Source organism: Mirounga angustirostris, unplaced genomic scaffold (genome assembly GCF_029215605.1).
Source record: "Mirounga angustirostris isolate CCGP_5_RB_7025 unplaced genomic scaffold, mMirAng1.0.hap1 SCAF_8, whole genome shotgun sequence".
NCBI classification, from domain to species: domain Eukaryota; kingdom Metazoa; phylum Chordata; class Mammalia; order Carnivora; family Phocidae; genus Mirounga; species Mirounga angustirostris.
In genome coordinates this window covers 122918922-122935061 of record NW_026991716.1, presented here as the reverse complement: position 1 = coordinate 122935061, position 16140 = coordinate 122918922, and the positions used below count along the sequence as shown (strand labels likewise).

General features: G+C 36.5%; 1 protein-coding gene across 5 annotated transcripts in view; it reads right to left on the bottom strand.

The window, feature by feature from the left end:
• ADGRG6 (adhesion G protein-coupled receptor G6) overlaps window positions 1-16140 on the bottom strand; it is a 135337-nt gene that overhangs the window by 34527 nt on the left and 84670 nt on the right. For all 5 annotated transcript variants that reach the window (XM_045865643.3, XM_045865644.3, XM_045865645.3 and 2 more), the window contains 8 exons: window positions 14093-14145; window positions 13070-13132; window positions 9596-9738; window positions 6285-6396; window positions 5135-5199; window positions 4235-4445; window positions 3049-3220; window positions 1571-1711 (listed from right to left, as the gene is read on the bottom strand). In XM_045865643.3, the coding sequence (XP_045721599.1) occupies window positions 1571-1711; window positions 3049-3220; window positions 4235-4445; window positions 5135-5199; window positions 6285-6396; window positions 9596-9738; window positions 13070-13132; window positions 14093-14145 (960 nt within the window). The remainder of the gene's footprint in view (window positions 1-1570; window positions 1712-3048; window positions 3221-4234; window positions 4446-5134; window positions 5200-6284; window positions 6397-9595; window positions 9739-13069; window positions 13133-14092; window positions 14146-16140) is intronic.

Sequence of the window (16140 nt, the reverse complement as noted above, 5' to 3'; positions counted from 1 at the left end):
TGTGTGATCGTGCTCAATAAAGTTGGTAATGGCTTGTGGATATCCCGTCTTTTCTTTAAAAAAAATACTCATACCTTGTTCACTATGTTAGGGCAGTACCAGAGAACCCTTAAAATCTTTTGACTCTGCTATAAATTTACTTTAAAAAACAAACATATGTTTCCTAATAATATGTTGATTGGGAGTTGCCAAGAGAGAAGGGAAAGGTAGCATGCAGAAAACAGACTCAAGGGGCGTCTGGGTGGCTCAGTCGTTAAGCTTCTGCCTTTGGCTCAGGTCATGATCCCAGGGTCCTGGAATCGAGCCCCGCATCGGGCTCCCTGCTCCACGGGAAGCCTGCTTCTCCCTCTCCAACTCCCCCTACTTGTGTTCCCTCTCTCGCTGTGTCTCTCTCTGTCAAATAAATAAATAAAATCTTAAAAAATATTAAAAAAAAAAACCAGACTCAAAATGAAACAATGACAGATTCTAACAGTTCTAACCTTTCTCCCAAACCCCCTCCCTCTGGGCTCAACCTCTCCTCTGAACAGAGCCTCCTCCACCACCCATCACATTTTTGTGGCACATACTGCATTTTTTGTTTTGTTTTTAAAGGTGGTGTTGTAAGCCTCAAATAATTTTAATAAATACAGTTTTATCTGTTCATAGCTATTAAATCCTTCAGAATAATTTGTAATCACATTATTAATTTACTCAAAATTTTTATATAGCTTGTTCTAAAACATTTGCTGAAACAATTTTAAAATTTTAGAATTATTGTAAATGATTTCATGGTATAGCTTTTTCTTATCTGTAATTTATTTTGCCACGCCTCTGTACATGACAGTTGGAGGCAATTCTATTGGCCCTGAGACTTCGCTGTCTTCTCTTACCCAGATGGTGTTGTTTGGTATATGCTGGGATCTTTAATTTAATAGATAACTGTTATTTTTTAAAAAGCTCAGTGAAACTAGTCTGGATCGGGTTGCACTTTCAAAGGAAACCAGAGGTCACCTGTGTTTGCTGGCAGTGGACTTTCTAGTATCTAGAAATGATGCCAATAAAAATGACAATATGTGCTCAGCACAATGCCACCCCACTCTGGGGATGTGTGAAGGCCAAAGGTCATTTGAAATATTAATGGGAAAACTGATTAAAGCCAAGAATGCTGCTCATTATGTAAACAGTGCTTCCTGCTGAATTTAAAAAAAAAAACAGAAACAAAAACAAAACCTTTCCTTGGCACACAATTTCTTTGACTCTGAAGGTCTAAATTGCTGGAGAGCATAAAATATTTAACAAAAGGAATAATAAATAGTCCCTTCTCCACAAATTCCATTCCTAATTGTACCATGCAAGTCTTAATCTAATATTTGATTTATTTAAAAAATGAACACATCCTGTAATAAGCATATAATTACCTGAAATAAAATGCTTAACTAATTATGTTAAAATTTTTCATTTTTGAAGACACAGTAGGTTAATTTCTCTATGCCTCTTGATATATTTTCAAGGAATCCAAACTTTCGTTTTTTCCTTCTGAGCAAAGAAACTCAATTGGCAATTGAAAAATAATTTAATGAACGCATACCTGGAAAAGTCCAGTTTTATTGAAGAAAGTAAACTGTGCTCTTTTAACTAATACAGAATCTTCTTGACTTAAATCCTCAAGTAAGTTTGGAGGCAAAATTACAGAAGCCAATGGATCCATTTGTCCACTCTCAAAATCCATCTGTCACACACAGAGAGATACACGGGTCGAGTAATGACAAATTACCATGATAACTACTCCACATCTGAACGAGGCAGGCAAGGGCTACTTGGTTAGGGCTGGGGTTTCCCTTTACCTCCACTGGAGTCACTGCCGCCCTGAATGAACCCCTACCGACAAAAGCCTGGATCTCATCTGGGTTTTGCAAATGTGGAAAAACAGAAGACGCACTGATTTTAAGGCAAAATGAGAAATCAACAAATCGGTTAACCTCTTCAAGAGTGAGATTTACACTTAATAGACTTTGAGCTTTTCTCAAAATACCTAGTGAAGGAAAAAAAACAAGATTGGAGTTGATCTGTCTGATTGCTGAGACTGAGTATCTCTGCACAGAGGAAGCAGCAGAAGTTTTCTGAATACTCTTGGATATCGTCTTTCCCTGAACCCACAGATCAGGCTCAAAGGTGTCTTCCCATAAATGGATTCGGAATGAGACTGAGGCTGACCAAGTTTTCACTCTTAAATGTGAAACAGAAATATCCAAAAGAGCCACTACTCTCAAGCAGAAAAATGTCCTTCCTTTTATCCAGATTCTTAAATATTTCATCTTGGTTTATCTCCAGAGTGGAGAATCAGCACATACCAATGTGTGCTCCCCCGTGTCAAGGACGATGTTACCTCATTTCATCTGCCCACGTGGCTAACACTAACATACAGTAGGAACTTGAGAAGTATCTGCTGGAAGGTCGCTTCCACAGGGCAGAGAGGCTCTCCATTAACCTGTCCAGCCTCATCACTGCCTACCCTCCTCCCAGGCTTCACGCCACTGGTCCTCAGCAGAGTGCCATTCAAAGACCAGCACAATCAGCAACGCCTGGGAACCTGTTCCAAGTGCGAACTTTGGAGATCCACCCAGGACCTACTAACTTAGAATCTCTGGGGATGGGAGCCCGCCATCTGTTCTGACAAGCGCTCCAGGTGGTACAATGCAGTTTGACAACCACTGGTGTGGTGGAATACATGACACTTCTTCCCACTTGGGCCCTGAATAAAGCCCTTTCTTCTGACTGAATGGATCCGCCCCACCACTCCCAAAGGGGTTTCCCACTGATGGTTGAACACTCAGTTCCACTGTCACCTCTTGTAGAAGGTAAGCTGACTACCCCATCACATGGGTTCTAAAAGGACACCTCCTCTCGGTGTCCACATACCTGTGGCTACTGCTATTATTAACCTCAGCCAGGGCCCTGACCTACCTGCCTGCCACCCCACCGACCAAGATCTTCAAGCAGAAACTGGCAAGTGATCAGATAGTTTTCCTTTGTCTAATTAATTAAAATTAAACACTGGCTCATTACCTGGAAATAGGATTCATTATTGCTTGGAAGACCGATGCTAAAATTTGAAATTTCATTTGTCCCTGGGGACAGGGATGAGACTCCAAGAGCCAAATTCCGAGTTGTAATATTCACATGTGATGTGCTACTTAGGTCTATCTTGAAGGCCAATTCGTCAATTGTCTTTAAAGCTCTAAAGAAATGACAATACCACTGTTAAGTAACACGTTTTATGTACTTGTACACATGCGATTTGCAGCAGGACAAAATACAAAACCAGTAAAACTGTCTTTAAATTTTCTGATCTTAACACGAATACCAACAAAACTACCCCAAACCACAATAACATCAGTTTAAACACAGAATCATAGTGATGAATGCATCCTCAAGAGAAATGTTATGCTTTAAGGAATACCAACAATTAAATCACCCTAAACAAATACTGTTTTTCACCTCTTAGCCTTTCTTTCCTCATATAAAAAATACCTTTTCTATTTTATAACTGAGTGAGAATCAAAGGAAAATAATGAGGTAAAAGCATTTTTTTGGACTCTAAAACACTATAAAAAGTTTGTAATTATTATGTAGATAAGTAAAAAATACATTTTAACAAATATAAAATTTTCATTGAAGAAATTTGGTTGAAAGGAAGGAAACAAGAACTATTAACACATTAAGTGAAATAACTGGATGCACACTAATTGTGTAAAAACAGGTACATTTTATATGCCCTGGGCATTTTCATTCCTGAAGTACAACGACCACAAAGCTATGGCATTTCCATGTCACAGTCCGTAGGACAGAATTTACAGGGACCAAGTTATGCCTAAAAGATGTGAGCTGAATGTTTGCTAAGTGTCTCTTTTGCAATCAAAGTGTCCTATGCTAATATATATAATAGCTTATCTTTGAATTAATTCCAGTTAACGTCTTTTCAGATGAGAAATGACATACTGATTATGTTTTTCTGGGGCTATTTATATATCTTGCCAGATGGACAATCCTAATCATTTTGTAAATTATATTTTTCAAGAAAGAAAATAGAGAACTTTGAAGTTCACTTTGTGAATGATCTTTGGAACTATCCATGGATCTTCTGGAGATTTAAATGATGAAAGCTGGCCACCAAGCATTCAGATAACTGAGAAATTATACAACATGTATCCAATAAATTTTATTCTCCAGAAGAAAAAAAAAACAAACTTACTCAGAAGAAGACTCAAGCAAGTCACTGTCCGGACTGGTTAAGATATTGGAAAATATATTCATTAAAGTTGAACCAAGCGTTATATCAATGTTTTCTTCTTTATTCACAATCCTTTTGACCTGTTCTACAATGCTGGTAATATTGGCTGAGCTTAAGGTCTGCCCATCACTAGTTAAATTTAAAATCTGGTTGGCCACTTCATTTACTTCTCCTAAAAAAAGACAGAAAAAACAAAACACAAAATTTTGAACATTTCAGGAATCCAAAACATACTAGGATATTTCCACTTCAGAGTCCCAACTTTGGAGGGACCAATATTCATATATAGTTCTAAGAGAAATGTACCCAGAAGCACAAAAAATAAGTTTATAGCTGCTGCTTAAAAATAATACACAACTAGGGGCTCCTGGGTGGCTCAGTCAGTTAAGTGTCTGCCTTCGGCTCAGGTCATGATCCCAGGGTCCTGGGATCTACCAGCAGTTGGCTCCCTGCTCAGTGGGGAGTCTGCTTCTCCCTCTGCCCTTCCCCCCCCCCAGCTCATGCTCTCTCTCTCTCTTTCTCAAATCAATAATAAATAAAATCTTTAAGGAAAATAATACACAACTATAAAACACTGACAAAAATATCAATTTATTTGTTATATGTTCTCTAAAATTGTTTATTTTTAATCTCTAATAGAATAAGCAGGACAAAAAGTTATCAGGAAAAACACAAAAGTTTTACAAAAAGAATCAGGAAAAACAGAATTTTCTACCTTAAGTGAAACAATCATTTGCTTAAGCTTTTATTATCACAATGGTTATCATATAGCAGAAGAATATATCTGAAGAGGATGAAAACTATGAAGTATGAAGTCATTTCATTTTGCCTGTGAGAACTGAAGGAAAATTGCTCACTTACTTGAACAGTTGGAGAGATCAGGAGGCCCCCAGTAGGCTATAGATGTGTTGGCAGGGTCACGATAACTGGGGAACAAAACAAGGTATTTCAAATATTTGGCATAAATGACACTTTAATTGACAAAACTGGTTAATAATAAGTTTGAGAATTTGCCTTGATGTCTACGTAAATTTCATTTGAAAATAAAATTGTAATACATTGAAATAAAACTCCCACTGAGAATTCTTATTAGAAAAAAATCAGGTGCCATGCATCCTGGAAACACAATACTAGCAATAGTGTGTGTCCTAAGCTAGGATATATCCGGTTACTAAGGTTAAAGGCCTATTTGGTAATGTGGCTCAAATACCTCTTTAAGAACTTTGATAAAATCTGATTTTGATTTCACATAACTCTGTAAAGCAGATTATAATCCACACTTTATAGGTGAGGAAAAAGACTTAGAGAAATCAAAGAATATTCCGAAGTCTCACAGCCAGGAAGGGGCAGAGCCTTGTTTCAAACTAGGGTCAGTAACTCTCTAAAGTCCCTTCTTTCCTTCCTACCATGTGTCAAGCACAGCAGAATGTGCAAAGTTTGGGCAGTTTCCATTTTTGACCCCCCCCCCGCCCCTCACCCCTGTGAGAAAACTCCAACTGGGGGTGAGGAGTATTCAGTGAATCCTCTGCAGTCGACCTGTCTCTGAGGTTTCTGTTAAACACTTAGGAAAACTCTACACCCTGACAGTCTGCATTAGCAGCCTGCCCTAGCCTAGGATCCTGAATTTATTCCCTCTTTTTCTGCCTCTTCTCACTCCAACAATAACCATTCCCAATTGTTTAAAAGTTTTGGAATTTCAGACGCATGTTCCAAAGCTGGAAGTTAGTGCCGTTCATCCACATGCTTTGCTCTAGAGTCACCCTGAGGTTCCCAGACTTCCCCATCTTTCTTTGGAGAAAGCTAAATTAGCATGGCACTTGGAGTAAAAAGGCTTTTCTGGGTAACCTACCTGCCTTTTTACCCTCCATGAAGTGTGATTTAGGTGTTCACAGACTTTCCTGTCCTTCCCAATCACTATACAATGTATGGGGACTATCATGCAGCCAGCCTGTGTAACCCAGGCAGGTAGACAATGTGCAGCTTTACTGGCAAGATTCAATAAAAGCATTACCATGTCCGTGAAGCATAAAAGCCCTGTTTCCCTGGACAGGGAAAGTTGTATACAGAAGGTGGGATGAGTGGCCAGTGATAGCCTTTGGGATCCTCATCAGCAGGACATAAACCTATGTGAAAATAAGAGCCAACACAGAAATGTTAATCTATTCTTTGAAGTAAAAGGTGAAAGATAAGAGCAAAATGATGATGTTGGTACTTAGGTATTTATTTCATGTAATGCTAAAATACTAGTTTTATTTTTAATGTTCAGACTTTGTAAACCTTTAGAAATTAGGAACAATAAACATATAGTACACTTCAGACACAAAAGTTATTCAAATCAAAGTCACACACTTATGGGAGTAAAATCATTAAACATACATCATTATTCTAATATAAATCGTTAGCTGGTAACATTAGTAAAATAAAGATGTATTCAAAAAATGAACACCACATACAATGACGATCCTGAAAAATTCAAAATGTAATATGATCTTTTTCCAAAGGGGAAAGCCTACAAAATGATGCATCAATCCTGTTGTCATTAAGTTGTAAGCATATTTTATGGAAACATTTCCAGCTATTCTGAAAGCATCGATTGCCTGGAAGTCTGCTGGGGGGATGGAGAGAGGGGACCCATTAACCAGTGCCACATGCCCCTCACCTGTGCCCTCATCCTCAAATCATCCCACCTGTTGTTGGAAAACTCTCTGGGCAAGAGTCATGGCATCAGTAATTCAGATTTTACCATTTTAAAAATATCCAAATAAAAGCAATATATCAACGACAATAATTTCAGGACTGAAAAATAGCAAATTAAACCAGACCATTGGGAACTGGTATTGGAGTCACCAACTTAACATTTAAAGAAATTTCCCATCTACATTCTAAGCCTTAATCAACATCACCAGGGTTTGTTCTTTAATATTTTCAATTAGTAGAAACTTTTCCTCATAGGCCCACTTGCAGAAAAACAATAAAGCACAGAATTTTTTTTTTTATTATGTAAGTCACCATACATCATTAGTTTTTGATGTAGTGATCCACAATTCATTGTTTTTTTATAACCTCCAGTGCTCCATGCAGTACGTGCCCTCCTTAATACCCATTACCAGGCTCACCCATCCCCCCACACCCCTCCCCTCCAAAACCCTCAGTTTGTTTCTCGGAGCCTGTAGTCTCTCATGGTTTGTCTCCCCCTCTGATTTCCCCCCCTTCATTTTTCCCTTCCTTCTCCTAATGTCCTCCATGCTATTCCTTATGTTCTACAAATAAGTGAAACCATATGATAATTGACTTTCTCTGCTTGACTTATTTCGCTTAGCATAATCTCCTCCAGTCCCATCCATGTTGATGCAAAAGTTGGGTATTCATCCTTTCTGATGGCTGAGTAATAGTCCATTGTATATATAGACATCTTTTTTTTTTTTAAGATTTTTTTTTTAATTTATTTATTTGACAGAGAGAGACAGAGAGAAAGAGGGAACAGAAGCAGGGGGAGTGGGAGAGGAAGAAGCAGGCTTTCCGCAGAGCAGGGAGCCCGATGTGGGGCTCGATTCCAGGACCCTGGGATCATGACCTGAGCTGAAGGCAGATGCTTAAGGACTGAGCCACCCAGGTGCCCCTGGACCACATCTTCTTTATCCATTTGTCTGTTGAAAGGCATCTCGGTTCTTTCCACAGTTTGGCTATTGTGGACATTGCTGCTATGAACATTAGGGTGCATATGGCCCTTCTTTTCACTACATCTGTGTCTTTGGGGTAGATACCCAGTAAAAGCACAGAATTTAAATTAAGTCATATAAATTATATGTCTAGGTATGCAGAGAGTTTTCTGGGATTCCACAGCCTCTTAGAACAGAGATGAGGACGGCCGGCCCTCACAGAGCTTCCCTGTCATATATAATCCACCATTCATAAAGCTACTCCTCGTGGAGACTCATTAGTGAAAGGTAGCACGTGTACTCTCCCCTGCTTCAAGAAGCCCCATTTGTTAATAAGCAAGCACTTTCCCATAGAGGCTCAGAAACTATTCATGATGATGACATCAACAATGATGATTTGCATTCTGCCACCTCTATGAGTTCTCTGTAGTTGTGTAAGTGGACATATTACATATGGGTAATTCCTTATCCAAGCAGGAATACCTGCTTCTTTATTACACCGGGATTCTGGCCTCAGTGGGAATCAGCCTCTTAGAGACTGAGAAATACTTGCTTCCCTCACTTTAGCCTCCTGTGTGTGTATAAGGAAAAGAGTCAGTTTCTTCTTCTCTTGATCTCTATTAATATGTTTAATCATAATATAATCATATAACATTAGAATAATAACTTAACTTCTTATTGTCCATATTTGTGATCAATTTTTCTAAAATATTCCCATCAAACCTCATTTATTTTTTTCAAGTATTTAAGTGCTAGGGAATGTGCTGGGTGCTAGGGGAGGTGGGAAGTGAGGGTGTTTAAAAAAAAAACCTAACAGGTATTCTCAAGCCAGAGGAGATTCCTGTTTAAAGAAAATATCCATAAGAACATAAGTGAGTCCAGTCAAATATTATGGTCTTCTAATTGGTATGGTGCTCTAGGTATCTGGAAAGCATGAAGTGGAGGCTCAAAGGCAAGGACTCCTATTTATGCATGATCATGTCATACAATACATCATAGAAAAGACAACTTTGGGCTGTCTTTAAAACAGTGATGTGATAAGCAGGTGGATGGTGGGAGTACAGAAGAGCAGTACGGGCAAGACATGGAAAGGCAGGAAGGAGCATGACATGTCTGGGGAGGTACACAGAGTACCACGTGTGTGGTTGGAACTCAGCATGTGAATGGCGTCTAGGTAAGAACTGACTCTCAATCCTGGATAACTCCCAGATTTCTGGCCTATTCCTATAAAGAGAGTGCTACCATTCATGAAGACAGAAAACATAAGAGGAGATGTTTTCTAACAACAAATTGCCTTTTCTAAGATTTACCTCTTTAGAGTTCCCATATGTCCACATACACAGTCTTTATTCCTGAAGTTGAAGCCAATTCTGGTCAAGGCGATCCTGGCACCTCGCTCATATTCTTAGTTTTTCCAGAATATGTCCCCCAAATAAAGTGTAAACTCTCCTCTGCCTCTTCCATTCCCTTAGATTCATAGGTATTGATGTCTCTGATGTTAACCATGTCACCCATTTGTTACTATGCCACCAATATGATGAATCTCATCATCAGAAAAAATAGTTTTAAATAGGCAAACTATGCACAGAGGAAGAATATTGTTGTTGCTGTTTCAATAAAACCTGAAGAATTATATAAAATACATATAAAAAAAGGCACTTACCCAGTTGCTTCACACTCACTGCATATAGCCTCAAGCCTTCATCCAGGGACTCGTTATTTTTTAAGAGCTTCTGTTGAATGTCTTTTCCTTCTAAATTGGGATTGTTGGTAGCATTGTAAACTAGAAGGGCCCAAATCACCAACCTAGAAAAACATTTCAGATATAATTGTTGGAATTGCTGACTGGTTGTTTTTTTTTTTTTTTTTTTTTTGTGGAAAAACAGAACATTTGGATATGGTAGTAAGAGGGATGACCTTGAAGTACTGAGACAAGAGAAATAGGCCAAGGCACTCAGAGACTCTTGTGGCTGCATAAATTATAATGTTAAAAACATTGCAGTATGGGGGCGCCTGGGTGGCTCAGTCATTAAGTGTCTGCCTTCGGCTCAGGTCATGATCCCAGGGTCCTGGGATCAAGCCCCGTATCAGGCTCCCTGCTCCACGGGGAGCCTGCTTCTCCCTCTCCCACTCCCCCTGCTTGTGTTCCCTCTCTAGCTGTGTTTCTCTCTGTCAAATAAATAAATAAAACCTTTAAAAAAAAAAATCGCAGTATGAATAGAGTGTATAGGATATCACATGTATAATTCTATCATATCATATCGTTATCACCTCATTTAAGAAATATTTTAAGTAATATTTATAGCATACAGGCAAGAAAGGGTCATACTTGTGGTTTTTTCTACATTGTTTCTTTGGAGCCAAAAATAAAATTTTTTAGAAAAATTAAATTCCAACAAATCTGACTAAACTGATCATTTGACTTTAAAATTATTAAGGGTGTTATTGTTTACAAATGTGTTAAACTTTCTCCAGAATTGTGATAATGATTTTCCATCTCCATGAAGCATTTACAAGTATGTTGTACAGTGAAAAGTTACAAAATAAATACTTAAAATATCCATGGTGATTGGCCGGCACATTACAGAAGGAGTTTACAGACTGTCTGACCTTGAATGTCTTTAAAAAGAAAATATTTCTATGAGAAGCAGCGATGTATCCTAAAAGCCCCATGAAAACCTTTGGTTCTACATTTTGAAATAATATAATTTTCTGTTCCACTGTAATCATAGCTATAGTCAATAGCAGAAATCAAAACACGCCAAAGTCAAGGCAGTAGCACTATTTTTGAAATAAGTATTGCCAGTAGAGAGGCATGGCATATTGTATTTATAAAATTATGTAGGTATCAATAAAAATGAAATAGAATATTGATATATTTGTGGTGCTAAAAAAAAGAAAGACTCAATGAAATCTATGTTATTCAAGGTTAGGTGAAATTAAAGAAGAGCTCCACTTTTTCCCCTGAATATCTGTGTTAATTTCAAAGACAAAGTGTGGAACTGTTCTCATAATTCCGTCCGAAAAGCTATTTATTTCAAAAATGATCTACTCCCCAATGTTCACATATAAGTCATACTTCAGGTTGAGTGAGACATAGATGTAAACAGAATGGTGAACTGTGATAACTTAGTAATTTTTTAAATGGCCTAGGAAAAGTATCCTCTGATTAAATTATTGTTGGAAGATAAGCTTTGCTACTCTAGTTACTGAGAACTTAGCGTTGGGAACATGACCTTTTACTTTTATTGAGAACATAATGAGCACAATGCATTGTGACAATACTGAATACCCAAATTCAGCAATTCAAGAACGCCCATGCATTTTCACAGGTCTTATCTCTGTATTTTCCTTCTCATCCTGAAAACTGACACTAGTTTATGGTTCCCCCAAGTTCCATCAGTTGTAACCATCAATCACCCTTTATTTGAATAAACCCATCTGTGGCTTAGGTTTCCTGTCTGTCTAGGCAATAGAGGATGAGAGCATTATCTGAGATTATGGTCTATGTTAAGTGTTACAACCAAATTGAAAGAAAAAGTTTGGAAATAAATGTGTGTGTAAAACTAGTAGATTGTGGTTTTGAGAAAAACTATGAGGGACTACAAAGACTCATCAATGCGCATAAGAGCAGTAGAGGAGAGGAGAAAAAAGGGGAAAGACTATAAGAATACATTTTAAAACAATTTTAAAATGATTAAAACATTTTTAAACAATAGGCTTTTAAATAAAAAAAATTTTTTTGAAACAAAGAGTCTAAGATTCGTACCAAAGAAAAACTAAACATGTAGACTTTACCATATACATGGCCTTGGTTCCCTCTCCCTATAATTTTCTGTGAAGTTACCTGTTGGTTTGACAGACAGAAAACTGAGATTCCATGAATTTAAATGTTCTTCAAGCAAGTTTCTGAGATACTGACATAAACTAATGATGGCTGACTTTAGTATTACTGGGTGGCAGAAGAATCATAGGAGGTCCACTAAAAAGGGCAATGCTGACTTCCTGAAGAGGATTCGCAATTGGTGATACCCCAAACTAGGGCAGCCTCAATTGTTAGACAAAGCGTCCAGCAAAGGAATCCAGATCTCTGATCCGCTGTTCAAAGCTCAACATGATCTAGCAATACAGGTTAGAGAAAAAATTATTTGGCTAAATAGAAAAGTCCTGCCACCATCAAGAATATAGTATTAAAATAATTATTCTGTTCTTCAGATCATAAAAGAAAAGGAACAAAGAAGATAAAAACAAATTTCCCTCCTCAGATGGCGAAAGCCGGTCTGCTGAATACATACCGAAATGGAAAGTTTCAATTATAACTTAAACACATCTGCTTTTCTAATATTAAACAGAAAAAGGAAAAAAAAAGAAGAAACTCTCTGGCCAACTCTCATATGAAATTCTATTTTTATATTCTCCTAGTAAGAATATATCAGCTGAAAAGAAGTATATTCCATCATTATGGTTTAAATCTGTAAAATCAATTCAGTCCATTGAAACTGAGCCAACCTTACATGAACTTTTGCTTTTCAACTATTTTTTTTTTTTCCTCTTCTTTGGAAATGTAATAGACTACCTGAACACAGCTAAATTTATTTAGGAGTTTAAGTTGTTTTTAATTACACAGCACTCTGAACAGCTAGCCTTTATATGCCAACTGATTCTGTGTGATGGGCAGATCTGTTGAATTACCTGCCTGCTTAAATCATGGTCTAGATAGAAATTTTAAAATGGAGACTTCCAAAAATTAGCTATTATTAGATGCTACTGTAAGTAAGTACCTTATTTAAAGCTGTAACTATCTTTTTGTTTCTTTGACAGTCTTCTCGAAATTTCAATGAAGAGGTAATGGATTATCATAAATAAAGTAAAAATACTAAAAATAATAACTCCTACATTTTAAATGTTCTACTTCTGAATTACTTCTCATTGGGTGTATATCTCTATCCATTCTACTATTTGATGGTCTTAACTACAAGGAAAAAAAAAATTAGTGCACTAGTGCTAAAGAATTAACTTAAAAGTGCTACCTGATTAAAATGTTTCTCTCTTATCTCATTATTTTCATTTTTCTATGGGTCAAAACAGAGAGTTAGAAAAGGATGTTACACTTTCTGTAAGACTTTGTCAGTGTTACCTTTGATCATTCACAATGCTTCTCCTGACTTTAATCTTGTCCTCTCCCGTGCTCTGGTGAAAACTATAAATACAAATATATATATTCATTATCAACCTCATCTGTCACATCATCAACAACAAAATTTGAGGAAGTAAAAGAAAGAGGCAAAATGAACATTCTAAGCCAGTATTTCCCAATATGTGTCCTGAGGTTCCAGTTCTTTTCATATGCCTGAGATCGAATGGCTCCATTGTCAAGTAAGTTTGGCAGCTGTGCGCCCTTGCTCTGTTTTCAAGATTCTCGATGCATGTTGGTTATACTAAATAATCTGAGATGTTCAGATATATAGAAATCTGTTTCCGTTTGTTTAAGAATGTACTTTCTGAGCTAATTCAATATGTGATCCCTTTTTCTGTGTTAACTTACGACATCTCTTGGGTTCACAGAGTATCTGTTTAGGGTTAGTGACATACACTTTTGAAAACTAATTTAAAACTATGAAAACAAGGTACAGAGGAGGATATGTGGATGATACTATTTGCCAGGCAGTTAAAGTATTTAAATAGGATAGCAAAAGATATTTTTGAAAAGCTAGGTGCACACTGTAAATGTCTTATCTTATAGAAAAACAGTCTCCAAACTGGGGGTGCTATCAATGGTTCACTGGGGTGTGAGATGAAACCAACAGTACTTCTATATATATTTGATTATCTTCTTATAATCTGTGATATATTTATAACATACTGGTTAAGTAAGACACAAATTTATTTAAAATCACAAATATATTTTGGGAATACATAAGTAATTTTTTTTTAAAGATTGGGATCCATGATCAAAAAAAAATTAAAACCAATTGCTGCATCATTGAAGATTTTTGTGCAAAGAAATGCCATAATATAGAGTTGTTTCAGAAAGACTATGAATATGGTGCATGGTTGTATGTACTGGTATCAAGTGTGTGGGGTATAATCAGAGAGATATAGAGTAGCATTGAATTAGACACTAATTTTTATTTTTCAAATCATTCATTCTGTCATTTACCTGATATTAACCACATAAACAGTGTAGTTCCAATTTTGGAAGGTTGAATTGAGCTGAAAAATACAATGGAAAAGGGTGAGTTCTGGTAATACTTTCTAAAAAATACCTGAATCTAGTTTCTTTCCCCCAAAAGATAAGTTGTTATTGGAATAAGACCCTGGGAAAATCCCAGAGAGCCAGAGGAGTGAAAGAAAGGTAAAGATAACAGTCACTGGATCATTATATGCCAAGAATTTTACAAAGGTTGTTTCTTTGATCTCACAACAACTAATGAGATAAGTATTATCTGCTCCCCCACCCTTATAGATGAAGAAACTGAGCTTCATGGAGACGAAATAGCTTGCCCAATGTCCCCAGTGTCCCCAACTAAAAAGTAGCAGATCCCAGATTGGAACCCAAGTCTGTTTGTCTGGAAACACTCTACTTTCCTCTCTAGCCCATATTATAATGGGCCCCAATGTAGTGGTTCTTCGAATTAGCCATAACAATGAGGGTTACACAGGAGGATAAGCACAGTAAATACCATCCATATTCTTCATTCAACAAACACTTGGTACAATAACACATATTCTTCTAGTAAGTATCACCTCACAAGGATATCAGTAAGAAAAATTACAAATTAACAATACAAACCTTTAAAAACACAAACAAAATGAGTTCAACATTATTGGGAACTATGTTAATTATTATGTGGGTTATTTAACAGTCTTATGGGTCTTAGCACCAGACTTTTTAAAGAAGCAATGTATTATGGATTCCTCTCAATATAAATTACAACCTTCCATGATGCATTGTCCAATACAATCACAAATGGGATTTCTTTACTAATATGAAATCTTCCTATTTCTGTATCACCTCCAAAGGGTTTTTTAGGTCTTATTTCATACACACAGTTAGCCTTCCTTGCAAGCATTCCTAAAATTGAATGTAAATTCTACAAAGTGCTGACAAAAAGTATTAAATTATTTTAAAATTATAAACAGCAATAATATGAATCAGGGACACCACTTATGTTTTCTCTAGTATCAAGCATCTGCTTTGGTATTTTGCATCTTAAATGAAAAGTTTCCAGTGAAGTTTAGCTTCAGATGAGAATGAAGCTATGTTGAAAACTATGCATGTAATAAATATAAATGTAAAATTATAGGCTGCCTAAGGCACAGACTCTCTAGTGAATGTTTATTTCCCAGATTAATAATATTAGTAGTGGCTTATTTGAGAATGAAAATAATTTTATCTTTTGAAATCATTCTGACTTAAAACAAAAAGAAGAATTCTTGAAAGTAAATGGGTTGCAAGACATTGGGGAGGGTATGTGCTATGGTGAGCGCTGTGAATTGTTATGACTGATGAATCACAAACCTGTACCCCTGAAACAAATAATGCATTATATGTTAATAAAAATAAAGTTAAATTAAATTAAAAAAAGAATAGGCTATTTCTTTAAAGCTGCTCTCCATTTGGAAATGAAACATATCTCCCAGTGTTTGAATTAATTACTGACTTTAATGTATCAGTCCAAAAAGTCAGCAGCAGTATTTTTTGTTGACTTCTATTAGAGAATGTCGCTCCTCCCCTCAATTTTATAATAGAATTGTTATATACATCCTATTGTTTCCTGTGGTCAGCTTGTTTTAAAGTGTATTGAAAATAGGACTTTTCTTACTATAGACCCTTCAAAACAAGATTGTATTGTCATATTAACTTATTCTTCAAAGATAGAGTCAGTCACCATTACCTCTCAATGTATGCTTTAACTTTGTTTTGCTACCAAGGGCATGTTTACTAGATATCTTCTGCATAAGAAAACCCACCTTTCTCAAAATGTATACTAGAGTGACTTTATTCAGTGTTTGAACTGTAATAGTATTATACATAAAAAGCAGTACAAAGTCCACAGTATGCAGCAGACAGAAAATAAAATAGAAAAAAAAAAAGAAACCTATGGAAGATGAAATTTTTGTTATGGAGACAAAAAATAAACATAGGTGATATCTTTAAGGACAAGAAAATAAAATGCTAAAGTTTCTTTTTACTGGAAATTACAA